General features: G+C 37.0%; 1 protein-coding gene across 3 annotated transcripts in view; it reads right to left on the bottom strand.

Annotated features, from left to right (window-relative positions):
- The window catches only part of zfh2 (Zn finger homeodomain 2), a 107,433-nt gene continuing 89,559 nt past the window's right edge, over nt 1-17,874 (bottom strand). For all 3 annotated transcript variants that reach the window (XM_015515342.2, XM_015515343.2, XM_015515340.2), the window contains exon 5: nt 1-4,711. In XM_015515342.2, the coding sequence (XP_015370828.2) occupies nt 3,753-4,711 (959 nt within the window). In that variant the 3' untranslated portion in view covers nt 1-3,752. The remainder of the gene's footprint in view (nt 4,712-17,874) is intronic.

Here is a 17,874-nt window from a genome sequence, read left to right as displayed (position 1 = left end):
TTGTTTAGACCAAATTTGTAGACTACAATTTTAATACAAGAATCGTGTAAAACATTGTGTGATACCACAGTGGGTTTTTATTATTTTTTTTTTTTTTATTATTCCGTCGAACGACAAATAAATACATTAGTACATAATATAGGAGCGTACACGTAAGGGATGGTTGGGCGGTGGGGATTTTGGGGGTTCGTCAGAGGGTATAACGAGTGATGATGTATATATACGAACCAACTGGTGATAATATTGTGACTGGACTCGATGAGACCCGGCACATCGTTCGTATATATAACCAGCACTCGTCGAGGAAAATGAACAAAAAAAAAATACACGGCAGCGGTTGACGTACTTATACACAATAACAACATCGTAGAAAAACAATAATCACAATATAATAATAATCATACATATTATAATATTATATAAGTTACGTACATATACAATTCGTACGTCATTATAATAATAGACAGTGATTAAATAATAAATTAACATATAATTTCGTGAAAAAAAATAATACAAATGAAAAGATAAAACAAAAATCAATATTGCGTTCGTCCTTATATTGCGATATACAAAACAGGCTAAAAAAATAATAATTAGACAGAAATCAAAAACGTAACATGATAATACAATATGTCACCGCCGCCGTGACCGGGAGCGAGATACTATTATCGGAACTTTATTAAAATTTACAATATATTAGAATAATATTATAAAATTAATAAATTCCCGATTTGTATGAGTGTATATTTTCGGGGAAATGTTGGGGGTGAGGACGTGACTGTTACATATATGCGTCCGGGAGGGTTGTATACGAGGTAATGACAAACTATAAATATAAACAAAAAATAATGTTCAAATCAAAAAAGAGAAACAAAAACACCAACAATGCACACGTTTAGTATAACTCTAATAGTAAAATGATACATTCATATAATTGTTTGCCTTAGACGTTTAATAATAATAATAATAATAATAATAATAATAAAATAAAACTACTAAAATAGTCGTAATTAATCAAATGTTAATCGTTATTATGTTTGTTTTTTTTTGTATAATTTTATTTATTTTTTAATTTTAAATATATATATTTATATATATTTATAGAAAAAAAGCATTAGTATTAATTTTATACTTTTCTTAAAACTTTTTTTATGTTATAATTATTATAATGTATAATATATAATATATAATCATTATCATTTAATTTAATTTATTCATTATATTAATAATAATATTTGTTTATATAATAAAACAGGAACCTTAGTACATATGTCAGCTAAATATAGGAACCTTGAATGCTGGGAGTAGATATCGGTACTGTCGCGGAGGGCGACAGTGGATATCATAAAAAAAAAATTTTTTTTCAACTTTTTCGTGATTTTTTCTCGTTTTTCTGTTCGTCTTACGCGCGCTCGCGCCCACGGATGGCATGTGTGTGTGTGTGTGTGTGTGTTTGTTTGTGTACGTCTGTGTGTATTTGTGTGGTGTGGAGCGCGCGCACGCGTAAAACGTTTTCCGGGGACGGGGCGCGTCGTCTCGTCCGCCGTCGCTGGCCGTATTTGCAGCCGCGCCAACGACTAACTCCTCCGTGCGTGGAGTGTATGTGCGCGGCGACTGCAGCGTCGGCGGCAGTGGACGGCGCCGTCAAGTCTCGCTCCCAGCGACGAAGACTTCACCGGCCTACCGGCTGCTGTTCGGGGGGAGGGGGGAGGGGGGAATTGGTGGACGGGGGAGGTCGATTTTAGGGCGGGAAGGGTTTTTTATCGAGGGGGGTGAGAGAGAAGAGGAGACGCGTGTCTCGGAGCAATGGGTCGAACGGTTTTGCATTTTGCAGGCCAAGATAAGTAATTGCATTTCGTATATATCGATGTGAAGACCGGAAGTGTCCGAATCGGATCCGATTTCATAATTTTAGTTGTGTATGTTTTTTGCTGTAGCATTTTGGTGAATGTTTTTGTACACTCATCCCTATACTATTTATGAATCGGGCACAATCGAATGGTCGGGCGGGAATGCAGGGGATGATAGGGGTGATGTGGGGGGGACGCCGGGGGGCAACGGGGATCGCGGGCCCTTTGGTGCCAACAATTCAAAGGACACTCGGTCCACGCCCCCCGAAATTTCTTAAAAATTATAGTGTATACATTTTAGTATGTATAAGAAAAAAAAAGATAGAATATTATTTATATCGGTCTGTCGAAAAGAAATCGGTTTCAGTAATCAAAACCGTTGGTGGGGATGGGCAATATGATAAAATTATAATTTTTCGTGTTCCGAAGAAACACAAGAATGCCGAAACAAGTGAATTGAGAAAACTATAGATTGGGGAGCATATTATAAAATAAGTTTGTTAGTATGTTATTGATTTTTTTCTTCTCTTTTTACACATCTAGAAACACTGCCTTAACATACTATAATATTATTTCATTTTGTCTTCAAACATTAATGATATATTATATATAATTATAATGAGTTTATCCAATTAAAATAGGGCATATATTTAAATATATTTATATATTATATAATATTTATCGATTGCTAATTCATTAAATTAATTAAAATTATTACAGCACAATTATAGCGAGGTGTTTGTTACTTGACTTAATATCAATAATAATTTTGAATATATTACATATTCGTTAAATAAAATTACCTACCTAAAACAAACGTATAATAATAATAATAATAATTGTAGAAATGCTTACAATACTTAACACCTAATGATGATTTTTCGGTTTAATATTTCCGTTCTCCCTTTTCATATTTACACAAACCTATATATATACGTATTTTTATATACTCTAAACATATGCTACGAAATGCTAAGCGACCGTAAATGATTACGCTAAATTTTACATGATTTCATTATAACTCGTATAATTGAGTTTAGTACGTTTTCATTTAATATAGTTATTTTCATTAATAGTTTCCAAAAAACCACATGTATCTTTTTTTAACGGCGTCAATAAAAAATAATAAGAAAAAAACCTATAATACTAATAATAGTATAATAATAGTAATAATATAATAATAAATAAATAAACAAACAAACAAACAAACAAACAAGTAGCGTAGAGGAACTTTCAGTTATCGTATTTTTTTGTTTATTATACACACATAAATAATTATTTCTTTTCGTATCGTTAGTGATTTTTCATAATACGAGGAACTACGTACCTTTTTTGAGTTAAAAACAAAAATAGTGAGTAAACGAATAACCGTAGAAATTGTTTGCTTTATACAAAACATTTTATGACGGGACGCGCAAAAATGGGGAGAGGCGCAGTACTGTTTTTTTTTTTTCGTTATCATATTTTATCAATAATCGTTTATCCGATGTGAGATAATACACGTGGAGCGTAATGGAACGAATGATATAAAATCAAATCAGTGTCACACGATTGTAGGAAAATCGTAATAACCAAACATTGAAGATCCAAAAAAAAAAAAAAAAATAGAAGAAAGTCCTCTCCCCAGGAACATAAGTGTGTCGAAAAGGAACTTTGGGTAAGTTTTACACAATAATATTATAATATAAATAAATAAATGAATGAATAAATAATAGTAATAATAATAATAATAATAATATACATACACACATTACATACGTCTTACATAACATATATTTGTCGTAGTCATCGTCAGCGGAGGCGACGGCGAAAGTGGAGAAGTCTGTGCAACCTTATCCTATCGGCGTCGCGTGGGCTGGCGGCGGCGGTGGTGATGGTGGTCGGTCATTCAAATGGTCGAAGTTATTGGCCGCTGCTCGGCACGGCTGGCGCGACGTTGCACGTGGCCGGCGGAGCGGCGAACTTGTGCATCTTGGAGGCGGCAGTGGCCGCAGCGGAGGCGCCGGTGCCGGACGACTTTTTGTCGGCGGACGGCGAGCAAAACAGATTGGCGTTCGAGTCGCTGTTAGGGTCACGTGGCGACGGACTCCGACCGACTGCCTTGGCTGCGGCCAGAGCCGTGATCTGGTTCACCACGTCCTCCATCTCGTCCGAGAGGTTGGGCGACGGTTGAAGCTGCTGCATGTGCAGTTGCTGTTGCTGGTGTTGTTGTTGTTGCTGTTGATGGTGGTGGTGGTGATGGTGCTGCAGGTGCTGGTGGCGGCCCACTGATGAAGCGGCGGTGCCATAGTGACCGCCGCGGTGGGCCGTCTCGATGTGCGTGCGAAGAGCGTGCACGGTGCCGTACGTATTGGTCTCGCCGTTGACGCCTACGCCACACGATCGACACCCGTAGGCCGGGTGGGCCAAGGCCACGGACCCGGTGGTGCGGCAGTCGCGCTGCTGGTGCGCAGCCAGGCCCCCGTTGTCCGGGAACGCCAGCTGGCACTTGGCGCAAGCGTGTCCGACCGTCCGCCCGCCGTCGATGGCGTAACCCTCGGCCGGAAGTTCAGAGGCTGGCACGGTGGCCGCAACTTCGACCACGGCTGTCTGGTCTGGTCGCACTGTCCGACATCGATCGGCGATTGCCTGAATCACCGACTGGTCGAGTTGGAGCATGCGCACCGGAGTTCCCGACGAGCCGGTCTGCTGTTGCTGTTGCTGATGTTCTTGTGGACCAGCGGCTGCTGTCATGGTGCCCGTAGACGTATTGTTGTTGTTGTTGTTGACGGCGGCGGCGGCTGCGGCTGCTGCTGCTACTGCAACTGCGTTCGTACGCATACCGTTTGTCGTGGCCACTGCGGTGCTAGGGACGCCTCCAGCTGTAATGATATTCACGATATTAGAATTTCTCACTATACAAATGGATATGACGGAGTGTATAATAGTTAAAAAATTAATTTTATAATAATATTTCAACTCTTATATAGAGTTTCCGTTGGTTAAATTACTGATTTACATTGAGTGGTTTTTTTTTTATTTGCATGAATTATATTTACTTTTAGTTGTGACTGTTTGTCCTAAAAGAACTCAGTACAATATTAATATCTAAGCAAATCAGTATAATATTATTATTTAAATTCGATTTTTTCAACGATAATCTGTGAATGATTTATGGTCATAAAAATGTATATTTCTGATATATCACGAATATAAATATAATACTTAAAACATACATAAATATATTATATCGATGTGGTTTTTGGGTGATACGGATTTGATTTTTGGTATACACTGAGCAGTATATTATGGAACGTCAGGCGTAAAGGTGGGTACCATCACGCGGTATAACTCGTACATAAATTAAAATCGCATTTTAGTATGGTAACGTGTGGCTACTATCATAATTTACTTATAATTCATGATTTATTATTAATTCATGTACCTAATTAAAATATGGTTGAATATAATATACACGTGTTATATAGTAATGTTATATAATAATCAGTTTTTTAATGAGCTTCGCATGGTCTCCTGACACTTTAATCGATATAATATCTATATTACTTTTTATATTATTAATCATTATTGACGCAATAAAGGACAAACAAAAGGGCCCATAAATACAATTTATGGCACTGCCGAATTTAATACGTTTTGTTACCTATACATATTATAATTAAAAAGAAACACAATATGTGCATTGTACAATTATGTACATGTAACATCGTCATATGGTACGACACGCGGTATTGTGAAAACCTAAATCCCTATGGATCTCTATATAGTAATCGGAGTTAAAGATTTTCCGTTTTCCGATGCAACATCGATCGTAATATATACTAAAAGTTGGGAAAACTGCAAAGTGGGTGGGCCTATATCTAAATAACTAAAATGCGTTTAAGTTGTTATCGGGAGTACAAGTTTGCAATTTTTTGATACAATAAGACGAGGTAAGTTGAGTTATATACACTTGTATAGCGTATGGACAGTATATGCAATAGGTCAACCATAATGGCATTAATTGCATAAGTCATACACATTGGTATATCATATATTATAGGAACTGACCGTGAAACGATCGTACCAATAATAATAGTATGTAATATACGTTTTTAATTATTTGTGTAGGTAGGTGCATATTATAATATATTAAGTATATATGTATATAGACGGCACGCCGACGTTCGGTCAATAATAATTTGTCGAACACGGTCTGTGGTGATTTTAAAAGACACACTTAAACGTTATCTGTCGTCGGAGAACGACGAAATGTAAAACAAAAAAAAAAAAACAAAACCGACAAAAAACCAGTTTAGTAGAGAGATAATAAAGGGCCGAACGAGTCTGCCGCGCGATAAAACGCGGTCCGTGTTAAAATACAACACGGTCGGATAATGGACGCGACGAGTGTGGCGTGCACGGAGTACCTGTACTAAGCGATAACAGCCGTCTCTCCCCTACATAATAATATGTACTTACTTATGACACACACACACACACACACCTACACACCCAAGCACACTGTATTATCGTACTATTATACAGCGTATGATATTATCTACCTATTCATATAATATATATATATATATGCATATCTTATACACCCTCAATCACGCTGTATCACACTTATTGCTCTGTCTCTGTCTCTCTATCGAGACGACACCTTCCGGGCGGCCGGCCGACTAGCGACCGACGTTATCATCTGCAGTTGTTATGAAACAGCATCACCGCGACATTGCGACGGTATATGATAACGGCGGTTATCTCGAGGAAGCCCGATGAACGAGTCCCGCGTGCAGAACTCGTATATGATGAAATTAATAATACTGCGGTCTGAATACCACGCGAAATATTCGATACCTATATTATACAACGGCGTATGTGATGATATGATTTATCTTATATTATTGAGTTAGCATGTTATAATTTTCATTGAAAAAAAGAGACACACCGATCGCGACGATCAGCAGGCTCAAAGCGCGCACCGACCCGCGACAGACCGTTCACGTCCTCCCTAAAATATGTAACAACATATAAAACACACACACATATAGTTATCAATTTATTGAGCGTATACACAAGTTACATAATAATATAATTAAAGGCACCGTAAAAAATTACGTATAATATTATATTCGTCGCGTATATCGTCCGTCCAAATACTACGTTTTTTTAATAATACAGGTACTATAGCTCCTCCGTGCTATAGTATAATAATATTATAGTTTCGTCATTCCATCACGTCTGTTTATATTTTATTTTGTCCGTAGATACGAAATCGGTTTCATTCCTCGCGATGACTTAATTATAACATATTTTGGGTACAATAATAATGCGATGTACTATACAGCAGTTGTTGGCGTCTGCGACTATGGAACGTTTTCGGTCCATTTCGATCTCATTCGATACCTCAAACATTTTGTTTGCCCAACACGCGTCGTACACATAATATAGTATTATAATTATTTTAAAAGTGATTCTCCCAAAGTATATATTTTTTGTGCGCGCGTGTTTTAACGACGCGATCGGTTAACAACCGTAGAAAAAAAAGAGACGAACGCGACACGCGAGGCGTAAAATTATTATTCAGCCACTATACTGTGAAACGGTCCGAGAACGACGGCGATAAGAGACTGTGTATATTATTATTTATTATGTAAGCAGCACGATTATTTGTACCTAAGATCATTGTCGCGCGAGCTTATAATGTGACAAAGTGTGTGTTTTTCAAATGTTCTCACATACACACGTGTAATAGTAGTAATAATTGCATATCACTCTTAATATACTCGTTTTTTCATTAACGCGTCCGAACGGCCGGAACGTTTCATTAAATTATGCGAGTCCAGGAGTCTGACGCACTAACACAATTCGACTGTTAATTTGTTTTTTTTTTTTCGTAAACATGCGTCTCCGATATAATGCAGTGGCGGTGTCCTCAGATATTTTATTTTGTTATGATAAACTGGTTTGCAACTTTTTTCAAAATTGTACAAACAATAACGTAAAAACAGTAATATTCGTACAAATTAACTCATAATACGAGGTATAATATTCTAATAGAGAAGAATGTGAAGCGTATAAGGCACATCTATAATGAATAGTTTAAAATCCAGTAAACCAAGTCTTGTATATTCACACTTGTATGTTCGACGTTTTTATGAAAATGTATTGAATAATACTTTTATCTAAAAGTCCCAAAGCTGTATTTTGCTATCACTTCAATAGTGTAATAATTATTCTTAATTGGTCGACATGATCCCTTTAAATGAAAATTTTAACTCAAACCCACCTCATATACTGCCCACCGTTTATTAATGTATTTTGTGTCACGTAATCGTGTACTGTACATATTATCATATTTTATAATTTGAATGTGTAGAATAATCGAATCGTTATTTAAACAGTATCCACTATATATCATATCGATGGGCCAATCTCACTTTTTAGCAAAATTGAGGTGATGAGTTAGTATAAATGTTGATCTACATTTAAATAAACCCACATCAATTTTAATTTAAAAAACAAATTACCCTAATTACTGGAGGTCGTAAAAAAAGCTATAATAAATTAAATAAATAAAAGCTACACGCCAAGCTACAATCTTTCATTAAAAATCTGGTGCTATCCGATGAATTTCATCATTTTTTGTTGACATTTTCGTCGTCACGACGTATTATAATCGCTGTGCCGATTTTTCTCTCCCACTCTTGTCATGCCTAACACGCCATAATACACGCGTAGTGCGTATGATACACTGTTGACCGGTCGTCGTTTTCAGTTGTCTTTACTGATTTTTTTTTTCAATTTTTTTTTTTTTATCTTCGTCGGCGAAGGACGACCAGACACGACACACACACCGCAGACACAATACGCGCGAGGTTTTTTCAGCAAACATATCGCACCGACCGACACACAGACGCTCTGCGGAATATTATTCATTGTTGTGGCGGCACATGATCAGATTGTAATATCATTCGCCGCGGTCAAATTTGCAATAATAATTACCGGCGGGGACATGGTCTTCTCATAATAGTAACATATACATATCATACGAACACGTAGTATATAACATATCCCATATACAATATATATACATATAGTGTGCGTGTGTGTATTGTATGTGTATGAATATAATATATTATATTAACTGCGCCGATGTGTAATCGGAGTAATAAACTAATAATGTACGTCCGGGTGGGTGGCGATGAAGGGGAAGGGGAGGCAGAAACTCATTCCGAAAACGAATAAGTCCTTGTCGGTGGATTATATTATTACAACGACAAAGATATTATATTATATATATATACGTACATATTATGCTAATGCGACGGATCGACACACACACACATACACGTACATAATATTATGCGTTATATATGCGTATTTTTTTTTTCGTTTAAAATAATATAATACGTGAGTTTGTGTGTGTGTCGCGACACCGCCGTCGGATGGCCTTTATTATTATTATTATTAATATTATTAATGGCTTCCAGTTTTTAATTTCCAAGAAAGTGATGTGTGCGAGCGAACTCGACGGTCGCGAGTTCCTTAACGAACGCCGCCGAGTCGCATATTACATTATATGAAATGTGTATATATCTATAGGTTACCCGAAGACGACGGCAGCGGCGGATAAAATAAACGTATATAAAATGTGTCAAATGCAAATGAGCGTAATAATAATAACCACGTGAAAGAGTATAAAAATTATAATAATAATAAAAAAATACAAATAAATAATGGAAACTAATAATGAAATATGGTCGAACGAGGGGCCCACGTCGCAGTATTATAATAATACTATATAAGTATACGTATATCAGTATACGAGTATGTATGTGATGTGTGTGTGTTGTGGACGAGATTGAGAAGAAGAAGAATTAAACGTGGTGCGCATGCGACGTGCTCGCATATAATTATAATAAGAAATCTGAACGTGAGTTTGTGTGTGTGCTCGCGCGTATATACGGAAATCCCCCGGAGGTGTGGTTGTTAATTTTAACATCACTTTAATATGTAAATTAGTAACAGTTACTAATGAGCGACGGCTCCAGCGCGAGTAAATCTCCTTGTCGACCGCCACCATATTATAATATACCTGCACTGACCATCGACCACATACCCGACCCATACCGTACACCACCTGCACTGCACGTCCACCACCGCGGGACCAATCGTTCGATTTTATACGCGCGTAGATACAAATATTTTTATTATTATTATTATAAAAAGTAGCCGCCGCCGAACGGGATGTATAAGATTGTGGTGTATATAGTTTAGTGGTGTAGTAGTAGTAGTAGTAGTGGTAGTAGTGCACCGCGTGATTCCTATAGGAATCCGATTTGCATTTAAAATTGGTAAGACGCTGTTATAATCGTTATTAAACCACCGCCGCCGCCGCCGCCGACGTCACAAACACACAATAATATAATAATATAATATATTTGTATATAATAATTTAACTGAGCGCCGCACACAACGCTCCCATACGCGCCCGGGTCACGTCCTGCACACGGTTTTACTGCACTATAATATATTATTTTTCCTTTTCATTATCCTCCGAACCAGATAAATGACATTAATCGTTCGACATTTTTGTGCATTAAGGACAAAAATATAATAAACGTACAAGTCGGATAGCTGGTAGGTGCGGTCGTACGTTATATTATCTGTACCTACATTATTATATTATATTGTACGTGTGTGACATTTTTCCGTCAAGACTGCCATTGTGTGTTCGTGCACAACACGCTAGGCACATAAAATAAATATCCTAACGCCACCCTCCGCACAGTGTAGAAGATTTTTCGACAACCATCCCATTTCAAAACGTCTCTTTTATTATTATTATTATTATTATATTATTATTGTGTATTACCGCAGTATGTCTATGTATATGTGTACAAGTAGGTACATTTGAAAAAGGTGTAATATATTGTTATATACTATACACATATAATAATAGTAAAACCAAGTGATATTTTATTATTAAAAACCTGCCAAACACTATTTGGGTACAATGGATGTTATATGCGTTATCACGAGTGGTAGGTGTATGTGTTTGTGTGTGTGTGTGTGTGTGTGTGAAAGTAACTATACTCTGCAGTCTGCACTGTACAAACACGATAACTACGGTGATTCTACCTGTGGTCCGAATGTCCGATAATAATAATAACAATAATATGAATATACGGTACTTGTCCTGTGCACACGATTGGTCACAAAAGATGTGTACGGTGTTAATATTTATAACACCCCCGCGCGACGGTCAAAAGGGGTTTTCAGCCTGACACCGCGACGAGTAGTCTTATAAGTTATAACTCAACTCAAGAAATAACAAACGAATCGAACGAGAACGTGACACTATGTAAAGAATCTCGCCACCTAATCCTAATAATAATAAAGAAGTTCTTGTCCTCTCTATATCTTAGGTAGCATAAGAGTGTGCCGTGTGAAAGATTTCTTAAAGTTTATTAAAAACATAATTGTTGGCGATATACCCACAACCTAACACTTAACCCTTTCCACCACGTCGAAATCTCGCCTCAGACCATTGTCCTGCACGTCTCTCCGAAGACATACTAATATAACATGTGACGTGCCTACTGCAGTTATTACATCTAACGCGTATTACGCTGACTAAAAATAATCGGTTTCGTCTTTTTCCCCCGACTCGAGTCCGGCAAGGACGAGCCAACTAGGATTCTCAATCGGGGTTATTTTATACGCGTGAAACGATTTTTTTTTTGTTTTTGTTTTTTTTTAGGGGTTCCAAAACAAACAGGAAACGGACTTTTATCTTCGAACTTCCCGTGCGCCCACTCCCGCCGCGGTACACAGTTGTTTGTGGTCGCACGCTCGCCCCCGGTGCAGTGTGTAAACAGCGGGGGCGGTGAGTGCGTTATCTCGCGGGCAGGACGTCTGAACAGGTATTCGGACACGGACGCGGTGGTGTTGTCGTACACGCGTGGACACTGCAACCGTGGCGGAGGGAGGAAATCGAGAAATCGCCCCAAAGGGTCGATCGTCCTCTCTGTTATTTTTTCCTATATATTATACACAATATATATATGTTATACGCGTTGTCTTTCCACTCCCGAAACGCGTTTCGTTTACACTGCCCCGGGCACGTGCTGTGTTTTGTTTTCACGCGCGTCTTATGCACATCATCGCATTATACTACCTATGTATATTGTATATTATTATTATTAGAATGTTTTAGTTTTTGTCGGACGGCTCTCTTATACGCTTTCCACGCCGGTACATGAGGGTCGTAAATCGTCACCGAAATCACATCGTTTCGAGTCCTTGGACCGTCATCGGCGCCGAAAGATTTACAACGATTATATTATAGTATTGTGCCTAAATATTGTTTAAAACTCGCGCCGCCGCCGCTGCTGCCCGTAATATAATATAATATAATGCGGTGACCTTATTTTTACAACTCTCCACACTTGTCAAATTTCAACCCTATTCGTCCGTTTATAATGTACGCGCGCGCATCGTCATACCACAGTCTGCCCAGCACAAAACCTATACCCTTAAGATACCGCAGCTTCCAAGAAACAATATATTATATAATATCTAACATATATATATATATATATATATATATATACAAATATATGTGCACATCATGTGTATAATATAATAAACTAAATTTTTTTGTTCCACGCGTAATGTATTTACACACCCGACCCTAATTATTTTATTATGCGGCGTGGAATTTTGTTTTTCTTTCATCCGGCACACAATAGATCAGAAAAAAATTGTACTGTCCTATTTACACAACATAATAATAATAATATAATGTGTATATTATAATATGCATATTATGCACCACAGGATGACGCTACGGAAGGGGTTCGCCGATACCGTAATTATTGTGACATCTGTATTATATTTCGGGCGCGCGCGGTAGAAAATGTGAGAAAAAAATTGTTATTCAAATTATATTGACGCACATAATGTAGTGACGTTGTTGCAGTTTGCCCAGCGGCGGGTGCGAGCGCGCACGTGGAAAAAAATGCACACACATAAATAGTAATATAAACATAATATTACAATATGAATCGCGGTACATAATAATATTATATACAGGTGGTTCACCGATGCACACACGTTATAATAATATATGCATATAAATATTACATAATATACTCGTAAAGGTATACGTATGGGTAGCAATCCGCGCGTTAACCGAATATCGCGCACGCGCGTATATAACATATAGGTACTGCAGTATACATATATTATTATATACACATCATGGCACATATGTGCATTATTCATACACGTATACATTATATTTTATATGTATATATACGGCCGCGTACGTGTGCATTATACTAAATCGGGATAAAGACTCAAATTATTTTAATCGTTTACGATCCAAACGTTAGCACACGCACGCATACACACGATGTATACCTACAATACTTTATATATAACATGCAGTATCTATATGTATACCTATATGCAATGTTCTTTTATCATGTGTATTGGGTTAGAAAAGGATAAACTATTATAATATGCAAGTCCTTTGTAATATAAGTAATTTAAACAATCTAGGTATAGGTGCCATATATTATATAATATATACATAGGAATAGGATAGATATAGCCTGCTGCAGTATCTATATTATATTTTAGTACAAACTTATTATGGTCATTACGATCTGAAAGTTGTAACATTAATTCACATGATTTTGGTATTTAAAAACCGAGTTATTACTATTGTATCTGCCGATACCTAAATCATATTATTTCCATGTATCCAACGGTATTAATTTTAAATTATTATTAATTAGTTTTTAGTAAACATGCATCTTCAAACACTAAAAAAAACGATTTCTACAATAACTTATCGTGCAGAATGTACGACACTATATAATATTATACGATTATTGATACAACTAAACGCTCAAATACCTACTGTATATAATATTATAATACATGATATATTATAGTTCAATTGTCGGGTCCTCGATCAGGCGTAAATACGGTTGCTCAAACATCTCACTAAATTCTTTTCTTTTTTTTTTATTATTATTATAGGCGCTGCCATAGGCGATCTTATATAATATTACAGTATTAAAATTTAATTCGACTATATAAACCATGGGGACGGGGTATCGTCGTCTGCGGGCATCCACCCCCTCCCCCTCCCATTTCGAGCGAGGCTCTTTAGAATCGTACGTATAATAATATTCAAGTAGGAATTGTCATGCGATCCAAAAATGAAATTAATGGGCCCGGGGGCTCCGTACCCGAGTTTGCCAGGCAGACGAGCACCGCGCGCACGATTATATCGACGTCGTGTATTGTTTTCACCATCCTCGTAACCGTTTTTATTATCGTTTAGCGTTTTCTATTTCTCGTTTTTTTTTTTTTTTTTAATTTTTTTTTTTATACGCTCCTCGTCATATACTTTTACGCACGACAACCACCGACAACCGATCAAAACACAATCGTTCCGCCGCAGTCGCGCGCTTCAATTTTCCCATTTCGTATTAGAATATTATACATTATACAGATATTTTTTCCGCCCCATTTCCAATGGGGAGTTTACCAATTGCGCTTAAAATTACCTTTTCATATACCAATTGCGCTCTAAACATTTAAGGGTCGATATACCAATTGCGCTCTAAAAATTTTAGGGTCGATAGACCAATTGCGCTCTAAAAATGTTAGGGTCGATAGACCAATTGCGCTCTATACATTTTTTACATGTATTATACAGTTTTACAAGGTTTATGCAGTTTAGTCAATGAAATCTAAAATAAAATAATATTAATAATAATCAGAGAATAGGTGGTTAAATCATAAAGTAATAAGATTTTGAGTTTATATGATGTTTACATGATATTTGTATTTTGCATGCTTTAATAATAATAATATTTTTTTTTAATTATAATTTGAACATGGCATTACAATTTAGAATAATATAATTTGGTTAGTTTACAGAATAATATATTTGTTCAATAATACATTTTTTCACTACGAGGAAAGGAGAATATAATCATCATAAGTATAAAAGAACAATTGCCTACATTAAGATATTAAAATAATTCATTTAGTCACCACGAGGTATAATAATAATATGCTAATTTAAAAAAATATATAATACAATTTTCGTACATCACTCAAATGCATACTTCCGTGATCAAAATATGTGCGTGATAATAATAATGTTTCATAAAATTCCCGATACTGGTATAAAATATATTAAAACCAGTCACTTTAGCTAGTAATCAATTGATCAATAAATATCAGGCAAATTTTAATACAAGCGCAATTGGTATATTGACCGTAAAATATAAGAAGCGCAATTGGTACACTGACCCAAAAATATATGCAGCGCAATTGGTACACTGACCCAAAAATATATGCAGCGCAATTGGTATATTGACCCTTAAATACAAATTTTGTTTTAGGCGCAATTGGTCCATAGCCTTCCAATGCTCGTTCGGCACGAGAAGATATATATATAGATGTGTAATACATTGGACACGGCTATTCTATAATTCGAGTACCTGCCCATTTTAGGCACCACCCTGGAGAGGACGTTTAGCATCCACAAAACTCCCAACCTATTTACAAGTATATTATACCCTTTTTTGAATATTTATCCGTAACCACGACTAACAGTTGATAACATTACAACTTACAAATACTTTATTTTGATTCGAGAAAAGGTTTAAATATAATAATTGTAATATTGTATCTACGATCGCGGCTCTGTATTCTTTCTTATCTATGGCCTGTTTATATGTATAAGTCGTAATTATATATATAAATATATGTGTGTGAGTGTGTTGTGCGTAACATGTTCTCTTTTACTAATGTAAGAAATTAAAGGGCGCTGTGTTCTATATAGACGCGAAGTAATAAGTGGACGATTCCGGAAATTGTGTTTTTTTTCATTACCTTCCACCCGGCCCGTGAGCCGTTTACGCACAGCAGCTCGTGTTGCGCATACGTATAATTCCCCTCTTTTGTGTTACGTCGACGTCAAACAATTAGCGACGATTATCCTATATGGAGACGGACGATTGTCGAGTATATACACGTAATAAATAATATACATATATATATATATATATATATATATTATATGTATGTATGAGAGTTTTAATTGCACGCACAAGTCTCGGGGGGAGGATATTAAGCAATTATCGAAAAGAATGAAAAGAAGGCTAAGAAAAAAAATACCGAATAGAATGTTTAAGAAAGGGAGTCGTCGCCGTTGTCGCGGCGTCGTCGTCGTCGCTGTTGTTGTTGTTGCGTCGTAAGCCTTCATTAACTCAAAGAATTCGTGTAATAATAAACCTGGCACGAGCTAAAAAGGATCTTTTATATACGCGTACTTTTTATACATATCATTATTATTATATTTAATTTCTCGTCCGCTTTTGTATTAAATAATTTAAACGTTATTCCGTCTTTTCCCCCGTTTCGCCACTAAACCACACTGGAATATTTAATTAACCCGCGCCGCTTGCCGCCTGTTGCTTGCTCGTGCCGCCGCCGCCGCCCGAGGGATCGTCCGGGCCGTTTAAGACCCATCGTAGCCAGTAATTAGCGCTCGAAAAGAGGGGAAGAAACTGGGTCAAGTTTTAATTGCCGTCTGGACAAACATCACCGTCCGGGGCGTTTTTTCTTCGACCCGAGCTGCGAGCAAACAACCTTTGATACTTTCGGCGGCGTGTCGCGACGGCGACGCGAACAGATGTCCCATACCAATACAAAAAACAAAAACACCAAACCGTGTTCTATTATTTTTTTTTCACAGTAGTCTAGATTCTAGACACATCGATCCCGTACTCGCATAATATTGTGATAAACAACGAAATAATATTCGCATTATCGCGCGTAATCATGACAGTATTATAGGTAAGTTCAATAATATTAAACGATTCATCATTTGTTGGGTTGAATATAATACAGGGTTGTTTTTTTTTTTTTGTTGCTTGCCTATGATGCAGCTCACTCTCCGGTAGGTTAGGATATCTCTGCACAACGTGGACTATGCGGTGCGAACGACGATCGCGAACAACCAAGTTCGCGAGTGATCCTTTTGTAAACTTTGATTTCGGCCTCCGTCGTCGGCACCCGGGGGCCCGGCGCCCCGTCGGCTTTCGTCGTGCGAAGTCATTAGCACCCGATTGTTTGATTCGGAAACCCCGTTTACTATACATTCTTATGCACATTATATACATCACTTATTGTTATTTTATTTTATATTATATATACACGGTGCGCTAATGATTCACACGGTATCAAACCTTCCTTTCCGCCATGCTGCAATGTGTGCATAGCAGCAGCAGCAACATCAACGGTAACAGTAACATATATATAGTAACATAATAATAATCATTACGACAACCCAAATATTGATCGACCCCGGAAACGAGACGTCAATAATACGTAGACGCTGTCGTGGCATTATTACGTCGGAGGTAGTTGCGCGCGCGTTCCTTTACACACGTCATTATTATTATTATTATAGGTATGTATATTATATTATACTCGTTTAGAGACGAGAACGGGCTAACCGGGGTATCTGCAGCAGCAACAGTGTATCGATTCGGACCAAAATCAATAGATCGGAAACCGTTGGCCGTTATAAAAATAAAAAAAACAGCGTGCGAACGGGTTGATATATAATAATTATTATTATTATTACGCAGCCGGATGACGAGAGAACAAAAACACGTGTGACTGTATTATAATATTTAAAAATAATGCTCATGCTACGCGCATAATATTATAATTTACAGTAGTAGTCAAAATCGTCACGACATTTACGGTGTGGAAAACGCGGAAACCATGGAGGGGAAATAGAGGAAAAACCAAAAACACTAAAAACTTCAACAGAAAACTACATCGTGGACTCATAAAGTCATAACATAATATGTTACAATTTACTCTAGTCGGACAAACCAAAACGTGTGTGCACCGCATTCTATATTTACATTACACCACCCCTCGCCAACCTTAACACCACAGAGCACGTTAAGATATCGTTATTGTTATT

This window comes from Diuraphis noxia, unplaced genomic scaffold, assembly GCF_037042655.1.
Source record: "Diuraphis noxia isolate RWA-SAM2 unplaced genomic scaffold, SU_Dnox_SAM2 contig0002, whole genome shotgun sequence".
NCBI classification, from domain to species: domain Eukaryota; kingdom Metazoa; phylum Arthropoda; class Insecta; order Hemiptera; family Aphididae; genus Diuraphis; species Diuraphis noxia.
The sequence above is the reverse complement of the archived record's forward strand: the minus strand, read 5'-3'. Positions and strand labels throughout refer to the sequence as shown.